Raw genomic sequence first — 18,964 nt, forward strand, 5'->3', positions numbered from 1 at the left:
ATATCCGGTAAGAATTAGTGTTTTTTTAGCGAGTGGATTTTGATTCCACCCAAAAAAATTAATTGACAACCTTTAATTTTTAAAATGCGCTTCCAAGCCTTAGAATCTAACACATGCAGAGGTGCCAAAAACCATATACAGGCCTATATTTCAGAAGCCAATTACATAACGATGATGCAACGGTGCAACATTCTATAAAATGGCAAATATCTATAAAAGCGATGGAAGAGTATAAACTTAAAGTGAACATGTAGAATGAATAAAATCCTAACCACCAAGTATGAATCAAGGTAGTTCAAATGAAGAATGATAAATATTTCTAAATTAGAAGAACACTGTTATAACAAATTTGGCAGTAGAATGACATGTTGAACCTCTCAGTGCCATAGCTTCAAGCAAAATCCAGTCGGTACAGTCGAGTGTCTCTTGTTTGAAACAGCATCAGAGAAGGTGTCAACAAGTTGCCCAGCTAGAGATGCGGGATCTTCAACAAATGTATCTATGAATACCTTCACAATTCGTATTTCTTGAGGGGTTGCCCTCAGACTGTACCAAGTCAAAAACTTCTGTCTAAATGTTGTCTCAATATGTCCATCACACTCCAGCCATCGGATCACCTTCACATAATACTCAAAATCCTTGTCTCCAACACCTGTGCCATCCTCATCTCCACTTTCGCCACTTCTCTTCTTTGATGAGCTGCCAGCTTGAGGCTCCTCGTCCCTTGTGGACTTGATCTCAATATTCTTGTCGCTAGTTTTAAGTCTGTTGTTTCTTCCAGTTCCATCCTTCACGTTCTCTAACTTGCTAGGAGTGACAGGTAAGCCAGCTTCAGAACTATTATCAACGTAAGGCACATATTCTAAGCCAGTTCCGGAAGGAATATTGGACCCATTTTGCACATGGCCGTTGCACAATTCTTTGTTTTTGAGATTCGAAGCAACACTGTCTGGTATGCTGTTGATTTTGTCCGCTCCATGATCTTGATCCAACAAAGAGACTGTATCTCTAGTAGTTTCTTTTGTGTACATGCCAACAGAATTAATGGAGTCTCCGTGTAAATTCGCAGAAGAAGATTTATCACCATTCCCACAAAAAGGCAAACAATTATCCTCTCGATTCTCTACACTGCTAGGAATGCCGATACAAGTTTCATCTTCCACCGAGGAAGGATTGGAAAGACTGCTACAGTTAGTAGCTGGACTGAGACTTCTATCAACATCCAAGCTCTTTTGCACAGTTCGCAACTCATCTTGTGAACTTATAGTTTGGAACTGGAATTCATCAAACCCCATCTCTTTATCTGTACCAAGTGTAACGACCTTGAGAAAATAAGGAGTACCAGGGCTAAGACCAGAGAGCAGAAACCTTGAATTTGGCACTGACAATTTGCAAGTAGGTTCCACAGGATAGGCTGTATCATTAGCTTTCCGATGCCACAAGGTATAACCCACTACATTTTCCGAATTTGCATTATCAGAATTCAAGATTACAGCAAGTGATGAAGTACGGAAGTCTTCGAATCTGACAAGGTTTGCTGCAAGGGTAACACAATGTAGATATAAGAAATCAATGGTCATCTCCTGCCTCGAATGAAACTAACATCAGAGGAAGATAATATCTTTTGGAGGAGAAAGTACCAGAAGGCATGTTAGACAATCGGTCGGAAAGTATTGAGTCCAGTGATTCCACTGCAAAAGCACATAATCTCTGAATATCTGGTCCTGTTGAGAGTCTGTTCACAATCCCACGAGCCATCTTTACAGGTAAACCTGTTAAAGGACCCACATCTTCTTCAAGCTTCTTCACCGCTTCATCAATGATTCCGAATAGATTTTGATACCGTATAGTACCAGCAAGAATTTTCTGGCTTAAAGAGAGCCTATAGCACAATATGTCCACTCGCCTGGTCTCCTTTGCCACCACAAGTTGCTTTCTCCAGGAGCTGCATTATTTTTTATAAATCGTCATTATTTATCATTTTCCTTTCCACCACCTTTCTTGGTTTCTATTCTTTTTGCGTAGTATAGGGTGGAGGAAGCGTGAAAACAAAAAAATATAAGATCAGGTTAGAGACGTAACACAATCATTTGGAAAGGACAAATTTAGAAACTAATAGAACACAAGAGAGAACGCAAAGGCATGTGCCCGATCTTCATGTGACCATATCATTTTCTACATCAAAAAATTTTTGTTGAACAAATAATATCCTCACTTGGAAGGCGTGCTGAATTACAAGATTGACAAGTTAAACCACTTCAACCTCTACAAAGAAGCTTACAAAGAAAACAAAGGGCTCCATTCCACCAAGTATGGAGACAAACTGAATAATTCTAACCATTTACTAAAAAATAGGCCATTAACTAGAAAATAATCCAATGATGCAAGCATGACGCAGAACTCAACAAAGTACCAATCACACCAGCCAGAGAATTCAGAGGCCTCACCACCATTTGAACTAATAGCAGTTGAATATTGATGATGAAGTACTGCAACCTCATTACGGTTGAATATAAGAATCCTATGATTATACAAGAAACAGAACAGATAGAAACAAGATCAGATATTTACCTTAGTAAATCATTCACTTTTCCACAAGATACGCAAGAGAAGCTTCCATCAAGCCCCTTATCCCTCCTACCAGTAGAGATGCCTGAATTTTCATGGCTGAGAGCACATTCGAGGTGACATGTCATACCACATGAAAGACCATGAAAGGGTGGGTCAGAAGAGCAAATCAACCACAGGCTAGGGTCCTTGTTGTCATCATACCGGTGACAAATACAGCATGAACACCGTTTGCAAAACGAATCTTCGCTTCTTAGTTTAGCCTTGCAAGCCGAATTCTTGCAGTATATGGTATTACCTGAATTGATCTCAAGTGCATGGGTTGGGGAAATATTTGCTGCAACGACCAACCGATTTGGGTGGTCGGCTTTTCTTTGCCTCTTGGGGGTTCTTTCACCATTTTCTGATGAGAGCTGCACTTCAGAAACTTTTGCACTTCCATGCTCCTGCAACTTCTTTTCGTGTACAATTTTGAGAAGGTGTTCTATTATTTTTGACTTCGTTAAGCCTGTGTACTTCCTTTCTTTTCCGAGCTCAGCACAAAGAATCTGTAATATCTCCTGGCGGCTCCAAGCCTGTAGCATTTCAGGGGCACTGTCTGTCCAGTTTGACATTTCATAGACAAGTTCTCTCTTTTGCTCCGAACTCAGTTTACTGCAATTTGATGGATCAAATCCCAATGCTGGATCCAAAAGAAACGGGTTTAAAACAAGAAGCCTTTAAATAAGTAAGTGGCACTCGCATAAGATGCCATAACGACATGAGAAAGATCGAACTCCAAGTAACATGAAACTATATGATATTAAGTCATGCAGAGATACTTCAATAAGATCAATTACACAACATACTTTGCCAATAGCATGAACTCTGTTTTCCGAGATTTAGTTTAGACTAATCTCATTGTCATATTTGGTAATTATCCAGAAAAAAACGAGTGAATTCTGAGCCACACAATTGTCTTTGGGGAAAAACAAAAAGCTAACTCTGGCTAATAATCTTTCTTAGACCACCCCATTCCAGAGAGAATGGCCAAAAGACAGAATAATGGAAGTAAAAATTATAAGTCTATAGCAAAAGAAGATTAAATGAATTACAAAGACTTTTTAGATCCGATCAGTCATACATTTCAAAGACATGAGAACAACATATCCTCATCATTGACTTCCTCGATGCCCCCGCGTTAGCTTGAGGGGTGCCACGTTCATCATTCCGAACCAATTGAAACGCAAAATATTTCAACGAATTATACGTACCATATATTTCAAAACTATAAGGTTACCATCTTCCTCTTTTGGGTAGACAATAATCAACCCAGAAAAAGATTGCTGGCATTTCATTAGCATTTTTTAGTCCCATAAAGTTTTTATGAGAAGGATGTAGACCCACAATTATCACATGTTCATCATCAAATTTGTAAAATTAAAAGGAGAAAAGAATAAAAGACCATGTATTCGTGTGCTTGAGTCATGTATGCTACTCCGTGGGGAAAAAAATACCCATAACATTCAATCGATTCACAAGGCACAAAAATCACTCTGCAAACAGATCAACCATAAAATCTATTACCCATTATCCAAACAATCAAGAAAATATAAGATTCACTATTTTAGCATGAAAAACGTTGAAATCAAAGGAATATGTTTCTTTTGGCTGGAGAAGAAACAAAACCAAAAAGAAAGAATCTTTACCCTCCAACGAAGAAGCATCCATGACTAATATTTTCAACAACAGAAAAACTATAGCCACATTACCACCAAAAGGTCCGTTTCACAAACCTGAAAAACAAATTTTTTTTCTTTCAACCCCACATACTGACAAAAAGACACCCATTTGTTGCGAGTGTATGTATTATATAAATACAAAAAAAAAAAAAGAAAGAAAAAAAGAGATACAATTGCCAAGACGAGTTGGGGTAGAAATCGAGGGCAAAAGCAAGGAATCCATGAAAATATGAGTCTTTAACGTGGGCCTTTCAGCATCCGAATCACCACCATCAGTGTACATATACATACAGCTATGCACACATTTATCGTGTGTATGAGAGCCGAGAATGAAGGAGAGAAATCGAGGTCCCGGCCGTTGAAGACGGATCAGAAGAGTAAAAAAAAATAAAAACAAAAAATATATAATAAATAAGAGTGCAAGCCACAGCAAAGCAAAAAAGCGGCTTCAAATGGATGCCCTTTTACCTAATCCCGCGAGTGTAAACTTAGGTGGTTGCTTCTTTTAATTTAATTTAATTTCCCAATATTACTTTCCATTTTCTAAATAAAAAATAATTTTTCATTTTTATTAATAAAAAAATTTTGATTTCTGTGTTTTCTAACCCCAAATTTTGATTATGATTTTGCTCAGTTTAATTTCACAAAAACTCTTGTGAGACGGTCTCACAAATCAATTTCGTGGGTCGAATCTCTTATTTGAGTCATTCATGAAAAAATATTACTTTTTATGCTAAGAGTATTACTTTTTATTGTGAATATCGATATGATTCACCCGTCTCACATATAAAAATTTGTGAGACAATCTCACAAGAGACTTACTCATTTAATTTATGTCATGAAATGTTGATTCAATTTCTTGATTATGATATTTTAGTAAATAAATTAAAAAAAGTTTGGAGAATATCTGTGTATAATCCAAAACTACATTTTTATAATACATAATCAAACTTTATATAATTACTCAATAAGGATATTTTTAGTGTTTTATTAAAAAGCTAATATTACCGGATTAAAATCACTTATTCACTAAATATTTTTAAAAAAAAATTCACCCTTCATCTATTATATCATTTATAATAAGGATTTAATACATAGGAGGGCTTTTGAAAATTATTCTTTAAATAATTTCATACAAATATAACATTAAAAAATATTTCAAATAAATAATATTGAGTATATACTGATTAATAAATATTATGTTCAACTATTTTTTAGAAATTATTGAGCTGCCTACCTTGAGTATTAATTATCCGGTAGGTTCAACTTTCACGACTTTAATGGAGTAATAAAATATTAAAATAAATAATTTTGTGGTTAAATATTATTTTATATTTCAAAATTTAGAGCCGTCAAAATATAATAGTTTTTTTTTTTCAAATTTTTGTAAGGGAGTGGCCTTTTTCTGTGGCATGAGGTCCAGAAATCATTGGTCCTTCTTTTATATAAATAACCATATTCAATAATTTTTTAAAAAATTTTCTAAAACAATTATTTTGTTTTATTAATAATAATACACCATATTAGTTTAAATATTTAATATTTTTTAAAAAAAATGTGATATTTATGTATATTATTAATAATTGATTGACCTTGTAACAATTGGACCATCACCTTGGAAAACGCAGCTAATAATTAATTTCGATGAATCTTTAGTCAACTTAAAACTCGTGCATCACATTCGTGGATCTAAATCAATATTTAATGCAAAATATAATTGTATAAATAGTAAGTTTTATTTATTTTTTATTATATAAATTTTATTTATAGTATAAATATGTTACAACAATATTTTGTTAATCGAATTTTAATTTTTTTTAAAATTATGTTCTATATTTTGTTTTATCGCAAAAAAAATAGTTTCTCAGGAAAATGATCATATATGGAGAAGAAAATAAAGTGAGTTTTATATTTTTAGAGAATATACAAATATCATATGCGTCTCTGATATAATATCATACTAGTAACAACGTGTAAATGTTAATTTTTTATATAATCTTTTTTGTATTAAGTAAATATTGAGTAGATCTCTTGTGAAACGGTCTCATTGATTTATATGTGTGAGGAACTCGATCTGATTCATATTTATCATGAAAATAATATTTTTGACATAAAAAAAAATATTTTCCACGAGTTAGATTGGATTTGAGATTCCGTCTCGTAAAATTGAATTTTTGAAAATTTTAAATTGTTTTGAAACCGAGATAACTAGTTAATATGACTTATGAGTATATATAAATATAACCTAATAACATTAGGTAGCACATAACATGGCTGTTATATATCATATTTTTTATAATCTAAAAATTTCTAGAATCTATAGGTACCATATTATTTACAATTTTAAAAGAAATTCTGATATAATAGCTCAAATATTAATTCTCAATCGAAGGAGAGGCCATTGGCAAAAAGTTTATCGATATTAATTATCCAAACAATAATATATAGGAATCTCACGCATAATTTTGATAGGGAGATTTCACATTTATTTATATTTCATTTTATTTTATTTTATTTTATTTTGTTTTATTTTATTTCTCCGATGGACCAATAGGGCGTGGAACCTTGCTTTTGTTATCCTTTTTATATTTGATTATAAGTGTGGGTGGGACCTTAATTTCAAAGATTCACCATCCAATATTTCATACTTATCGAATGAATGTCATATCTTTTTATTTCTTTCTACGTCTCTTCTGGTTTTCGACTTTTTCTTCGTCTTTTTTTTATTTGAATACTATCGTGATTTATTGTGTTTTGTTTATGACAAGAATATTTTAATTCGTTTAATATTTTTGCTAAAAATTGATATTATCAATTTAAGATGTTGTTTTTCTATATTAAAAGATCATAGATGTTATAAGATTTGATTTTAATATGATATTTATCTCTAAGAAATTTTTTCCTTGGTTAAAAAAGGTGTATGCATATTAAACTCTTATTTTTATATTTATAGGGTTGATTTTATGGGAAGATAATGAAGTGAAGATATCGTTGCATATATACGGAATATTGAGGGAAGAAAAGTGGGATTTGGAGAGGAGAGCTGGTGGAGTTTGTGTGTTGAAAACGTTCATACTTTAAGAAAAAAATGTTTTTTTGGTGTGAAGATTTCGAGTGATTAATTCACATTTACGTTGTGTTGTTGATTAGTGTTGAAGACACGTGAAGAACAATATTTAATCAGAATATTGAACGAAGAGTGTTCTTCTATTGGTTCTTTAAAGCAACTTCGGTTTTAGCATCTAATTTTATAGTTTGGTTTATTTTGATACATCTTAATTCTTTGGAGCTAGTGTCAAGGAATTTAGTTTTGTTATACTCACTAATATTGTTTTTGTGCAAACGATTTACATAATTTCTTAGTAAATTTTTATCATGAGTCATTGCACAAGCATTTGTACTTGTGCATAATTTAAAACTTGTGTTTATTTATTAAAAGTTTACGCGAGAGTTAAATAATCAATTTTTTGCATGTTGTGTACTGATATTAACAACACCATAGCACAACACTGACATGTTATATACATCCTATAATTATCTCAACAGAACTTTCAGTTTATATATATAGAGTTCAGTACCTTTAATTTTTAATAATTCGTGTAACAAAGCAAAATATAATATCAAATGAAGCAGAGATTCCGTACGGGGGCTTTTATTGCCCATTCAGCCGTCAACAGATGGCCAAGTCTCACTTTCAAATAATTTTTTTGAATGATTCTTTCTTCCAATTAAATCACAATACGATATTTTAGATATAACTTTGAAGAAACCAAAGACTTTTAGCCATTAATTAGTTAACTTGCCTAACTATTAGATGAACTAAATTTATTGCATGGAGAGACAACCAATTTAAAAAAAAAATCGTATAAATCTATCTACTTTATCCTTTCAAGTAAATAGATTTTTAAAATATCGATTTTCAACCGAAAAATCGAAAAAAAAGAGATAAAAACACAATGTTTAAATTAGGATTCACAGGAACAAGTAATTCATTGAGTAATCACCAAAGGCGATCTTAGTTGTTTTTTTTTTTTAATCAATTAATGAATTGTTTAATATATTTTTTCCTAAGTCAAATTCTTTTTTATATTGCAAGTAATGGATGCGTGACTCCCACTGAGTGGAAGAAATCATTTATGAATATTTTAATTAGGGTATATGTAGTTGCGGCGTTAGTTATGAATATTGAATAGACCAAAGAAAACAATACTAAATTAGGACCAATTCAATTTAAGACTGTGCCCAAAATTTTGACAGAGTTGGAATTTGACAAGAAAAATTTCTTTTTATAAGATGATGAGTTTAATTTTTTGACAAATAAAATAATGGATTTTTTTATTCTATGTCCGAAATGTTTTTCTTTTGAGCTGTGGCTAAATTTTACTGCTTGAATCATCAATATATCCTGTCAACTTTCATTAATATGTGAGATATTGAGACCTGAGATACAAGAGAGTTATTTCCGATAGAGCATAAACTAATTAGAGTAGGTCTCTTGTGAGACGGTCTCACGAATCTTTATCTGTGAGACGGGTCAACCCTATCGATATTCACAATAAAAAATAATACTATTAGCATAAAAAGTACTACTTTTTCATTGATGACCCAAATAAGAAACCCGTCTCACAAAATACGACTCGTGAGGCCGTCTCACACAAGTTTTTGTCAACTAACTATTTCTCCATTCATTCAATTTTATAATATCTTTCCACAATAATAGAGCACAATATATAGAAATTTATTCCTTGGTTTTCCGTGTAAGACTCAACAAAAATATTGGTCAAATAAATAAGCTTTGATGTTGGGTTCCTTCTAAACTCGTGAAAGTTCCACAATTATGTCAAATTCAAATATAATGCAAAAAAAAAAAGAAAAAAAGAAAATGAAAAGCGACTAGTAAACACTCACCGAGTCAATTTAATTCAAGTTTGACCCAGTTTGGTCACTCAACTTAAGGCATTATGAATAATTAGATTTCGAAAACGCAATGATGTCTTAATTTGACTTTAGCAAGCTGGATTGTCGTTGAACAGAAGCAGAGCCCAAATTCCATTCCAGCTTTATGGGAGATTAAGCAGGTCGGTCCAACTAGTTTTTGGGCTCGTCGAGCTATCTGAACAATCATCCTATGATAGTACTAAACTCAAATCTCTCTAATTTAGAACAATTGCATTTTTCTCCCACTTCATCACACCACTCATTCTCAGTAATGAAATCAGAAATATTACTCTGTCCGAACTAGAATTTTTTATTATTTTAAATTGATATACCCAAGCTAATATCATAATATTTCAAAATTTACACATAATTTTTTTTTAAAAAAATTGGACCGCCCGAGTATTTGTATATGTGTGAGCTTCTAATTTTTATTACTAAAAACACGATAGAAGTTCCCAAAGCACGCCATTGAGACAAGAAAACACAAGGCTAATCTGAATCCCTTGATCGATTCAAAAGACACAAAAAATTTGGAATTTCTTAATTGAAATTAAAAAAAAAAACCTTCACTCAACAACATGCAACCATGCAAAACAAATTTTTTCTTCACTCATTTTCCTCTCAAAATCGAAATCCAAAACATACATTGAGAAATACTAAAAAAAGATCGAGAGAAGTAATATTCAAAACAGAACTCAACGACCAAAAGATTAAGTCATAGTACAGTGGCAGTGTGTATCCACCAATTATTTGCTGTGAAATGATTGTCAATCCCATCGTGTTTTCCCATACATCCCATGCAAAAAGCGAAAGTAAATCAAACCCATCATTTATCCTTTTGACCAATCCACTTCTCCTTGTATTCGAATCAAAAAACAACACACTATTATTGCATCATCTTTTTGAAATTTCTGAAAACCCCACCTTCCCAATTTCCGTTCTTGAGTTCATTCCAAGCCAAAAATGGGAGTTTGAAAAGCTGAGATGTTTGGTTTTGCTTGCTGTAACAGATGAAGGGATTGATTATTTATCCAACTCCCTGTCCCATTTTCGTAAACTGACGTAGTTTCTGTTGTACCATTGTTCCCATTTACAGCAATACGTGTAGGATCCGAAACTGAAACTGGATCATCAGTTGCACCATTGCCGCCGTGATAGTAGTTAACTCCGCTGACATCGAAGAAACCCTCGTCGTTGATGCTGACGAGTCCTCCGGGGTTTAAATCTTGACAAAGGGCTGCAGGATTAGGGTTTTTTGAAGGATTTTGGTACCCCAAAGCAGCCCATAAACTTGATGGTTGATCTTGTTTCATGGGCAATGCAAAATTTATGTTTGGTGCTGAATTATGGGAATTTGAGAAAGAGGTGAAGTCCCTGTTGTTGGTGTCTTGATCTGATTGTAATACTCCGTCGATGATTTTCGGATCGGATAAGGAATCCGACGATGATCTGGACTTGTTAGCTACGCCTCCGACAGGAAGATTGCAGCTGGCAATGCTCTGGACATCATATCGACTCATGTCGAAATTTGTGACGGCGTTTAAGCCTCTGAATTTTATTGCAGCAATGTCGTATGCCTCTGCCGCTTCTTCTTGGGTACCTTCAGAATGCATGCATGAAGAAAGAGTTTAGCGAATAGTAAAATAATCTTAAAACAATAATCACAACAACAAAAACTAATAATCCGACATGATTCATATTTCGTACTAAGCACAACGTTAATCTGGTGATATTTTTACTTTGTTCGCCTCGATCATAATTCAAACTCAATCGAGGTTCGAACACACAGAGCTAAACATTAGCTAAATAATACTAAAATAAATATTTAATATGCCTTAACCACAGTAGATAATACTATTTAAACTAATAACGACTCATCTTATTTATCAATTATAAATAATAGACCCATGCATCAAGTCCACGGGAAAAAAGATTTCAGACATATATATTTAATTTTAATAATAATCTATCAAAAGCGTGTACCTTTCACGAAAAAACACACAAGGAAACATTTGAAAAAATTCCTTAATTTAATTTATTGGTCTCGTTCAAAATTATGTGGCACCGTTTTGTAGAGCCAGGTATTGATTGCCACGTACATATCATTTAAGGATAATAATTTCGGCTCTATATTGCAGGCTTTATCATCTTTTACGTAGAGGCCATCCACCGCCGTGACAACCAATGACAAACACCGCGAGAATTTAAAGTATTTATTAGCAACTTGCATGTGCCATTCAATATATATAATATATATATACACACAAACGTAAATAAATATATTCTTTAATGGAGAAAATTAAAGAAAAAGTAAATTAAATTAACGCACTGAAGGTTCCAAGATAGAGATCTTTATTGCCTGCAACTCTTCCGATACGTGCTTGCCACCGGCCATGCTGGTGGTGCCTGAAAACCCATAATTTCCGGTCACGAGAATTTACAATTCGCAAACGTAACTAGCTAGTTTATCTAGTTTTCTGAGCAGACGGTGGCAATATGCTCAGTAGAGTCGTTAGAACCTCACGGTACGGTACAATGCACAATACCAGATCCATTCTAGCAATACAAGAACGTACACATGTATGCAAAAAATGAACAAACCTTGTGACTCCTCTGTACATGGAGGCGCCCCGTGAAAACCCACTACTTCTTCTGTAAAATATGCAACATCAAGCTAAGCAATGGTGAAAAGATTTGAGTACTAAAAATGATTCTAATCTTTCCAACCTGCGAAGAGAAGCAACAAATTCTTGCCTTGTCATGCTCTTCATTTCATCAATTTCCTTCTCGTAATCTAGTACCTGCAGCAATCATGAACGATTAAAGTCAACATCAAGGAACAGTACGTACTTTATTTTCATTGCGACAAGCCGACAACTATTCCAATTGGGGTAATAAATCAATATAGTCTTCATATCTAAGATGCATGTGAATTGATTTTTTGACTTAACTGGGAAATTGGTGGTGGTGGTCGGACCCCAGTACTTAATGGCTGCAAGATCGTAAGCTCTAGCAGCTTTCTCTTCTTTATCATACCCACCTTTGTCAAGTAAATGATTCATTAGAAAATATTAGTGATAATAACATGAAAAATAATTGCAACAAATTAAAGTTGAGAAAGGGAATAATGATGAAAACTTACCCAAATAAACTGAAAATATTGCAAAATCACGAACCCATGAAGGATAGCCACAAAAACGAAAAGCCATTAAAAAGGGAAAACAGAAAAGGTGTCAATGAAATAAATTAAATAATAATCTGTAGATAATAAACGTAAAACCCTAATGACGAACACATACACACCTTGTCTTCCTTTCCGACTTTGTCCTTGTCTTCTGCAGCTATTGTCCCACAAATGAGCTTCGTATCTACCAGTCCACCTATGCCTGAAAATGTCAATGTACAAAACAAAATCAGATCGTGCTACATGTGAATTCAATTCTTTAACCTGATACGCATGTGTGCGCGCTCGTTTACCTAGTGACTCCTCTATAAATCGACGTGCGCTGGCTGAAAGTATCAACCGCCTTCTTCATCGGAGGCTCAGGCGGCGGCGCCACAACCATCGGCCAAGGTTTGTGTGTGTCGGCGCTCCTTTCTTCATCAGAAAACCCACGTAAGAAACTGGCAGCTATATTCTTGAACTCTAAATCATCGTACATCTGATCTATCTCCTGAGCTCCATCGCCAAACTGAGGCACATCAGCACCAGCAGAAGTAGCGCCGCCAGAAGACCCGCCCAAGAAATCCTCCAGCTTGGGTCCTCCGCCTCCAAGCACTGACAACTGATTATCTGATGTTGCACCACAGCTTCCATTTTCTTGATCACTGCTAACCACAACCCCGGCACCTAAAAACCAAGAAATAACAAAGCGTATATGTAACAAAACACAATCAAATAAATGGTTGTGGCTTGTTATGATTCATTCTCGTCTAGTTTAATAAATAAAATAATTATTTGGCACTGGTTTTGAGGGTTCATATTTTATGCAAAATAACAATCATTAAGTATTTAAACTAGAATACATATATATACACACTCACTGCTGCTGATCAATAAGGGTTGGAAAAGGGAGTTGTTGGAAAGAGAGAAGGCAAGCCAGTTCTGATGATCATCGGAATTAGAATCCATATCCATTATTAGCAGAGATGATGAATGAGATCTCTTTGGGAAATAGCGTAGACACACACTAATATTGAAGAGATGGGGAGATATAAAGAGGGTGTCTCAGGAGATATTCGGACTGTGTGAGGGGTTAATATGCAAATACTCAAAGATCGAGGGAGTTTTATAAAGGTGGTGAAAGAGAAATGTGCACGACCAACGAGGCTCTCTGGTATAAAATCCATCTCTCTTTTTTTGCATGAAAATTAAGGGGGCCGACCCCACACGTCTAAATTCAGAACTTTAAATTTTATATAAATTTAATTTATCTCGGATATATATTGAATTTATGATCATCGATGCACAAAATATTTAAAATAGATAATAACTTCGTGCCTAGTTATAATTCGGTGCTACTGCAAGCCTTAAGTTGTAGATAATCTAACATAAAGTGATAGAATTTCACATGCATCTTAATAATAATATATATGAATTTGGATCTTATACTATGTTGAAAATATAACATTTGATGCTGTGCATTTTTTATACGAGATGATCACATAATCATCTTGTGGACATCACACCATATGAGATAAATTTAAAAAGTTGTCAGATTAAACAAGATGATTATGTGATCATCTCGTGTAAAAAGTATATAACACTTGGTGCTGTGTTTTCAGCACAGTATAGGATCCAAATGCAATATATATATATAACCAAAACATATGAATATATATTTATGAACATTTATATGAAAGAAATTAAAACATGTTTGAAGCGTGACTTAGAAAATTGAAGCTGAAAACTATGTCTGCAAAATTAAACAAAAACCAAGTTATAGTAATTAAAAATCAAGAAATTTCCGGAAAAAAGACAAGAAAAAGTCCATAACAATAAGAAATTGCAAAAACTGGTGAAAAAATGAAGTGAAATGAGGTATAAACAGGCAATCTGATTTTCAAAATTTAAAATTACTAACGACAGAATTATTGGCAAGTTCAATTTATCGTCGCCAAATTAGCTTTTTTTTTTTGTAGTGATGATATTAGAGTGATTTTAAAGCTTAGCATATTTTTTTCTATATTAGTAGAAGAAAATTGTTCTTGCTTTCAGCTTATACACACACACATATGGATTTTAAATTTTTAATGTTGCGGGATAAACGATATATAATTTAGTACAGATCCGAACAAGAGAGTGATGGGTCACAATATATTTTAATGAATATATGAAATGCCAGCGGCCTGTTTGTTAGTGGGAAGCAAGAATGAACGAGGGAGACACAATCTCCAATTATTTCCGCCTCTTTATTCCACCATTCCCATCTTTCCTTCTTAATTTTTTTTAATAAAAATAATATTAAATAAAATGGATTTTAATAATTCTTGTTCTTCTTATTTTAGCATACTAAAAAGTAAAACCTAAAATACCATTTTTTTTCCAAAATAAATTAATATTATATTTTATGTACAGTAGAAAGTAAACTTTGAAATAAAACTTTGCCCAAGACATTGAATAAACTAATTTAATAATAAATTTTTTATTTCGAGCTGGTCTTCGAGACTCCAGTCCTTACTGGGCTTTAATGGGCTTAAAAGTTTAATGGATCATTTGAGTGGATAGTAGCCCAAATCTTCTATTTCAGAATGGATAACATATAGAAGCCTAAAATGTAGTTTGTAAGGTTCAAACTTTGATTGATATTTTTTTAATAAATAAATTTCCAATTAAATACCACTTTTGTAGACAAAAAAAAAAAAATTTTTAATACCCTTTACTAGAGCCGGATTGTTCATGCAAATATACGCTATAAATTTATATAAAAATAATAATTTTCAAAGGTGAAGTTGTTCGATATATCTACTTCTATCTACTTACTTTACTTATATTAAAGCACGCTGTTGATTGAAACGGCCAGTTTCAGTACGGTAGCAGGTCATCACTTTAACACGTGTAATACACTTTGCAATATAGATGATCACTTGTTGCTTGTTTTGCAGTCCACAGCAATAAAAAAGTGAAAGCAACCAATGGAACCGGTTTACAAAGCACAGGTCCTTATCTCTTCTTTCCTCTTGCCCTTTTGTTCGTTTCTGCCATCTTCTTTACTTGTTCACTGTTTCTTGAGATTCTTCTCTTCCTAGAGGTGCTCTCTTCTCTTGGATTGCAAAGCTTCTTTTAGGTTAGTGTTCTTCTCTTGGTTTTGTTTGGGTTTTTTTGTTCTCCCTGGTGTTCTTCGCTTTTGTCGTCTTAACTCATGGAATGGAATATTTAGGCGCCTATGCCCTTTGGGTAAAAAAAACAACACCGTCAGCTTTCCTTTGGGTTTTTTGTTTTCCTTGATACTCTTCGTCTTTGTTGTCCTAATTCATTGAATGGGTTATTTAGGCGATGGTTTGTGAAAAAAAAAAAACCATCGGCACCTGTTGATTCTTACAATATCAGGCATGTCGATTCAGTGGCTAAAAGAAAAGCACTTAAACAACTAAATATTAAATTATTTACTCTCTCTTAGACATTTATACCTAACATGCGATGTCATCCAATCTTTCATACAGAAAACGTAGAGCATGGTAGAAAAATAGAAACTGCGACACCATCAATCAAATCTGGTAAGATTCTACTTTTACTTAAGGGAAATCAATTTCATATAATGTCAAAATTTGTGTTGTCTTGAGCTATTGATTAGAGTTTAATCGCAAGAACTTCAGAGTCTACTACTTTGGTTTATTTATGAGGCTGTAAAAAAAAAATTCCCCTGACTTTTTGTGTCTAAGGTAAAAAATAAAAAAAATTATTATTCTATTTGATCCTCCAACACCCCATGCCGATCGGTTGAAGTTATGGTAATTGAGAACCCCATTATTTGTTATGTCATTTTAAAGTTCCTTTATTGATCTCTATTTTTTTGGAAGTAGCTTGCTATATTTAGTGCATGGTTTTATTCTGATTGATCTGTACGTATATTGTGAGCTACTGTCTTTATCATATGTTTATTATTCACTTACTTACCATTTTATTATAGTTTAAAAACATATTGTGGTTGTTTTTTACTATATTACTTGTGTAATATAATATATTAATTACGATGAGAACATATGGATTATAGATTATTTGTGACTATTTGTAACAATTTTAGTTGTCCTTGACTACTATTTATGTATAGGTAATATTTTATGTTGCTTTGAGAAGCGTCAAACATTAACCCAATTTTTTCAATCTGAGATTCGTAAACTGATTATTTTTCTTTCAGGTTTTACGAGAGAGCTTATTGTCAAAAGTTTATTTTTATTAATCTATTCTATAATTTTGATTTAGGAGTTGTGTGCAGATTCTCTACGAAATACCACCATCACCAAATATTTGATAATTTGGTTGTATGGAAGTTTCTAACATTGTTCATTATTCTAACATGACTTATTTGCTAAGCTTTGAACATAAATTAGTTTTAAAACAAAAAGATAGAAGCTCATCCACCAGCCAACATAGCCAACTCATATATATCCTTTGTAAATGTTGAATTCAAATTAAACTCTACTTTGACCATCTCCATCGACATAACAAAAGATATGTGTGAGTTGGCTAGGTTAATTATTGCCTGTTGTTGCCTTCTAAATTAATTATTAAAACTTTATTAGCATATTTCTTGTAGTTTGCAAGCAGCAAATATGTGTTTTGTGTTAATTAACAATTACTTTAGAGCACTTTGCTTAAATCTTGAAATCAGTTCCCTTATAATCATCAGGCAGTCCTTATTTATCATATCATTCTTTTGCAAATGTAAAGATTGACTCATTAAGCTTTTAAGAATAGTCATCTTAAAGTTTCAAATTTTTACATCATATATTCTTATAATTGCTCCAATATATTTTTATTCAACTTGCTTTTCTTTTACTTAGAACTTCACTTTTTCACCATATGATCAAATGAGGTGAAACTTTGGCTCATTTTTTTTATCAAACAAACTCTTTTTGTCTCTTTGATTTTACATTGGATACAAAGGACAAGTTTTTTTTATACAACAAATTTTGATTTCCTTCGGTCTGATTGTGTAAAAGTTTTTCTGAAGTTATTGTTTTTTATTAACGTGTTTTTCTCGAATTTGGCTTGGAGCAAATATTGTGGAAGATGGATCGCTGACATACGAACACCTTTTCAGGCTAAAAGTCAACAGAGAATATGTAGAAAATGTCGGTTCCCAGAGGCTGTACGAGAAAGCATGCCAAAGCATAGACCAACCATATGATTTTCAGATTCGAAAAATCGGTCAAATCTTTAGCTTGACTGAGATGGTAATTTCACATTCATTCACATTTTTCTACACCTTTCTTTAAATTGTATGAATAGGTATTAGTGTAAATACATTTTCATTCGCAGGTTAAATCTTTCTATATTAAATCTTAGCCGATTAAATCTCAGCTGCAAATTACAGAATCAGAGCATCATTTATACTTTTTATCATGTCCAAATTGTTCCAAAGCTTGTGAAGCTGCCTACATATATGAATTTACGCGTCTCTATTGTAATCACGATTTTCTAAGTCTCATAACCTTATAATCATTGCTATCTTTTACATATCGATAGGCTTTCATTTTTTTTTTTAATTAATCTTTAACTTTGGTTTTCTTATCAATTGTTCAATAGATCAAATTACAATAAATATTTTGGAAGCTTCAAAAATTAAATTATCATATTCATAAATCCATCAACATCAATCAATAATATTATTAAATATAAAGACCTTAGAGTCCTTTTCATACATTCAATATTGATATTGATATTGATATTTTTTTCCCCAAATCTCTAATAACATGATTATATAGTTTTCATCAGATTAAGTTTTAATATGAAGAAGTTTTTCATGACTAATTTAAGGTAGCTAGCTAAGCTTCTTTCCCTTTTAAGCAAATTCAAATTTTTCCCTTGCTATTTTCACCTGTGTAAGCTTCTTCCACTTTCACCATTCTCAATTCTTTAAGCACAATTCCAACCTATAATAATAATCATGTAGCATTGTATTCAAGATAAATACGGCTTAAATAAAAAGATGATAGTATTCAAATCATTCGATCCGATTAGCTAAATCAGTTTTCAAATAAAATAGATAAAAAATTTGCAACTTACAATATGTATATGCAACTCTAACAAGTTTACAGATTGTTAAATATACGAATTTCCATGTCTAACATGTCATCTTACACTTAGATATGTCTGACATGTATAAATCCATTTATGTCATTGTTTTTTATAAAGTACTGGCTCTCTTTTTTCCATACTTAACATTGATAGAAGTTGTTTTCTTTTTTTTATTTATTTAAATTTATAATTAGAAAAATTATTTTTGATTAACACCTTCAAAACTGAAAGTATGTGTTATTAACTATGTCAACTAATTTTAAAGGAGTCGATGGTAGTTTTATTTTGGTTCATATTTAATTACATTTATGCGTTTAACAACAATAAAGTGTAAAACAATGCTTATACAAAAATAAACGTATAGTTCATTTCTTAAAAAAAGAAATGCTAACACACTGCACCGTGAACCTGGGCAAACACCTCAAGAATTGAGGTGACAATACCTAGTTATTCATAAATGAGTACTCAATTTTTCTTTTTCTTTTTTTTTTTTGAG

General features: G+C 32.7%; 2 protein-coding genes and 1 long non-coding RNA gene across 8 annotated transcripts; 1 reads left to right on the top strand and 2 right to left on the bottom strand.

The window, feature by feature from the left end:
• Nucleotides 1–255: 255 nt before the first annotated feature.
• LOC140976356 (VIN3-like protein 2) lies at nt 256–4,750 on the bottom strand. 4 transcript variants are annotated; one of them, XM_073440460.1, is made up of 5 exons: nt 4,461–4,750; nt 4,257–4,343; nt 2,572–3,250; nt 1,641–1,945; nt 256–1,537 (listed from the first exon to the last, which is right to left on the bottom strand). In XM_073440460.1, exons 2-5 carry the CDS (start codon nt 4,276–4,278, stop codon nt 378–380), a joined length of 2,166 nt encoding a protein of 721 aa, XP_073296561.1. In that variant the 5' UTR covers nt 4,279–4,343; nt 4,461–4,750; the 3' UTR covers nt 256–377. The 4 variants fall into 4 exon arrangements, with proteins under 4 accessions (XP_073296561.1, XP_073296563.1, XP_073296560.1 ...); XM_073440462.1 differs by having other exon boundaries at nt 2,572–3,222; nt 4,257–4,750; XM_073440459.1 differs by having other exon boundaries at nt 4,257–4,750.
• A 5,052-nt stretch (nt 4,751–9,802) lies between these two features.
• On the bottom strand, nt 9,803–13,478 carry LOC140976563 (AP2-like ethylene-responsive transcription factor AIL5). Its single transcript, XM_073440802.1, has 9 exons — nt 13,272–13,478; nt 12,705–13,077; nt 12,531–12,613; nt 12,370–12,378; nt 12,179–12,267; nt 11,955–12,028; nt 11,829–11,879; nt 11,557–11,633; nt 9,803–10,827 (listed from the first exon to the last, which is right to left on the bottom strand). The coding sequence occupies exons 1-9, from the start codon at nt 13,363–13,365 to the stop codon at nt 10,175–10,177; spliced, it is 1,503 nt and encodes a 500-aa protein (XP_073296903.1). The 5' UTR covers nt 13,366–13,478; the 3' UTR covers nt 9,803–10,174.
• A 1,866-nt stretch (nt 13,479–15,344) lies between these two features.
• On the top strand, nt 15,345–17,750 carry LOC140976564 (uncharacterized). Of its 3 annotated transcripts, none has more exons than XR_012175232.1 (3): nt 15,345–15,514; nt 15,891–15,944; nt 17,492–17,750. It is a non-coding gene; the product is annotated as an uncharacterized lncRNA (long non-coding RNA). The 3 variants fall into 3 exon arrangements; XR_012175233.1 differs by lacking the exon at nt 15,345–15,514 and having other exon boundaries at nt 15,546–15,944; nt 17,492–17,624; nt 17,710–17,750; XR_012175231.1 differs by lacking the exon at nt 15,345–15,514 and having other exon boundaries at nt 15,546–15,944.
• Nucleotides 17,751–18,964: the final 1,214 nt, after the last annotated feature.

This window comes from Primulina huaijiensis, chromosome 5 (assembly GCF_012295235.1).
Source record: "Primulina huaijiensis isolate GDHJ02 chromosome 5, ASM1229523v2, whole genome shotgun sequence".
Classification (NCBI taxonomy): Eukaryota; Viridiplantae; Streptophyta; class Magnoliopsida; order Lamiales; family Gesneriaceae; genus Primulina; species Primulina huaijiensis.

Coding starts and splice junctions, on each gene's coding strand:
- LOC140976356 (XM_073440460.1), bottom strand. CDS start 4,278: ATGGATGCTTCTTCGTTGGAGG. Junction 3,251..4,256: donor GGATGCTTCTTCGTTGGAGG/GTAAAGATTCTT, acceptor TTTTGGATCCAG/CATTGGGATTTGATCCATCA. Junction 1,946..2,571: donor AAAGTGAATGATTTACTAAG/GTAAATATCTGA, acceptor AAAATAATGCAG/CTCCTGGAGAAAGCAACTTG.
- LOC140976563 (XM_073440802.1), bottom strand. CDS start 13,365: ATGGATATGGATTCTAATTCCGATGATCATCAGAACTGGCTTGCCTTC. Junction 12,029..12,178: donor CCACCACCACCAATTTCCCA/GTTAAGTCAAAA, acceptor TGATTGCTGCAG/GTACTAGATTACGAGAAGGA. Junction 11,634..11,828: donor ATGTACAGAGGAGTCACAAG/GTTTGTTCATTT, acceptor ATGGGTTTTCAG/GCACCACCAGCATGGCCGGT.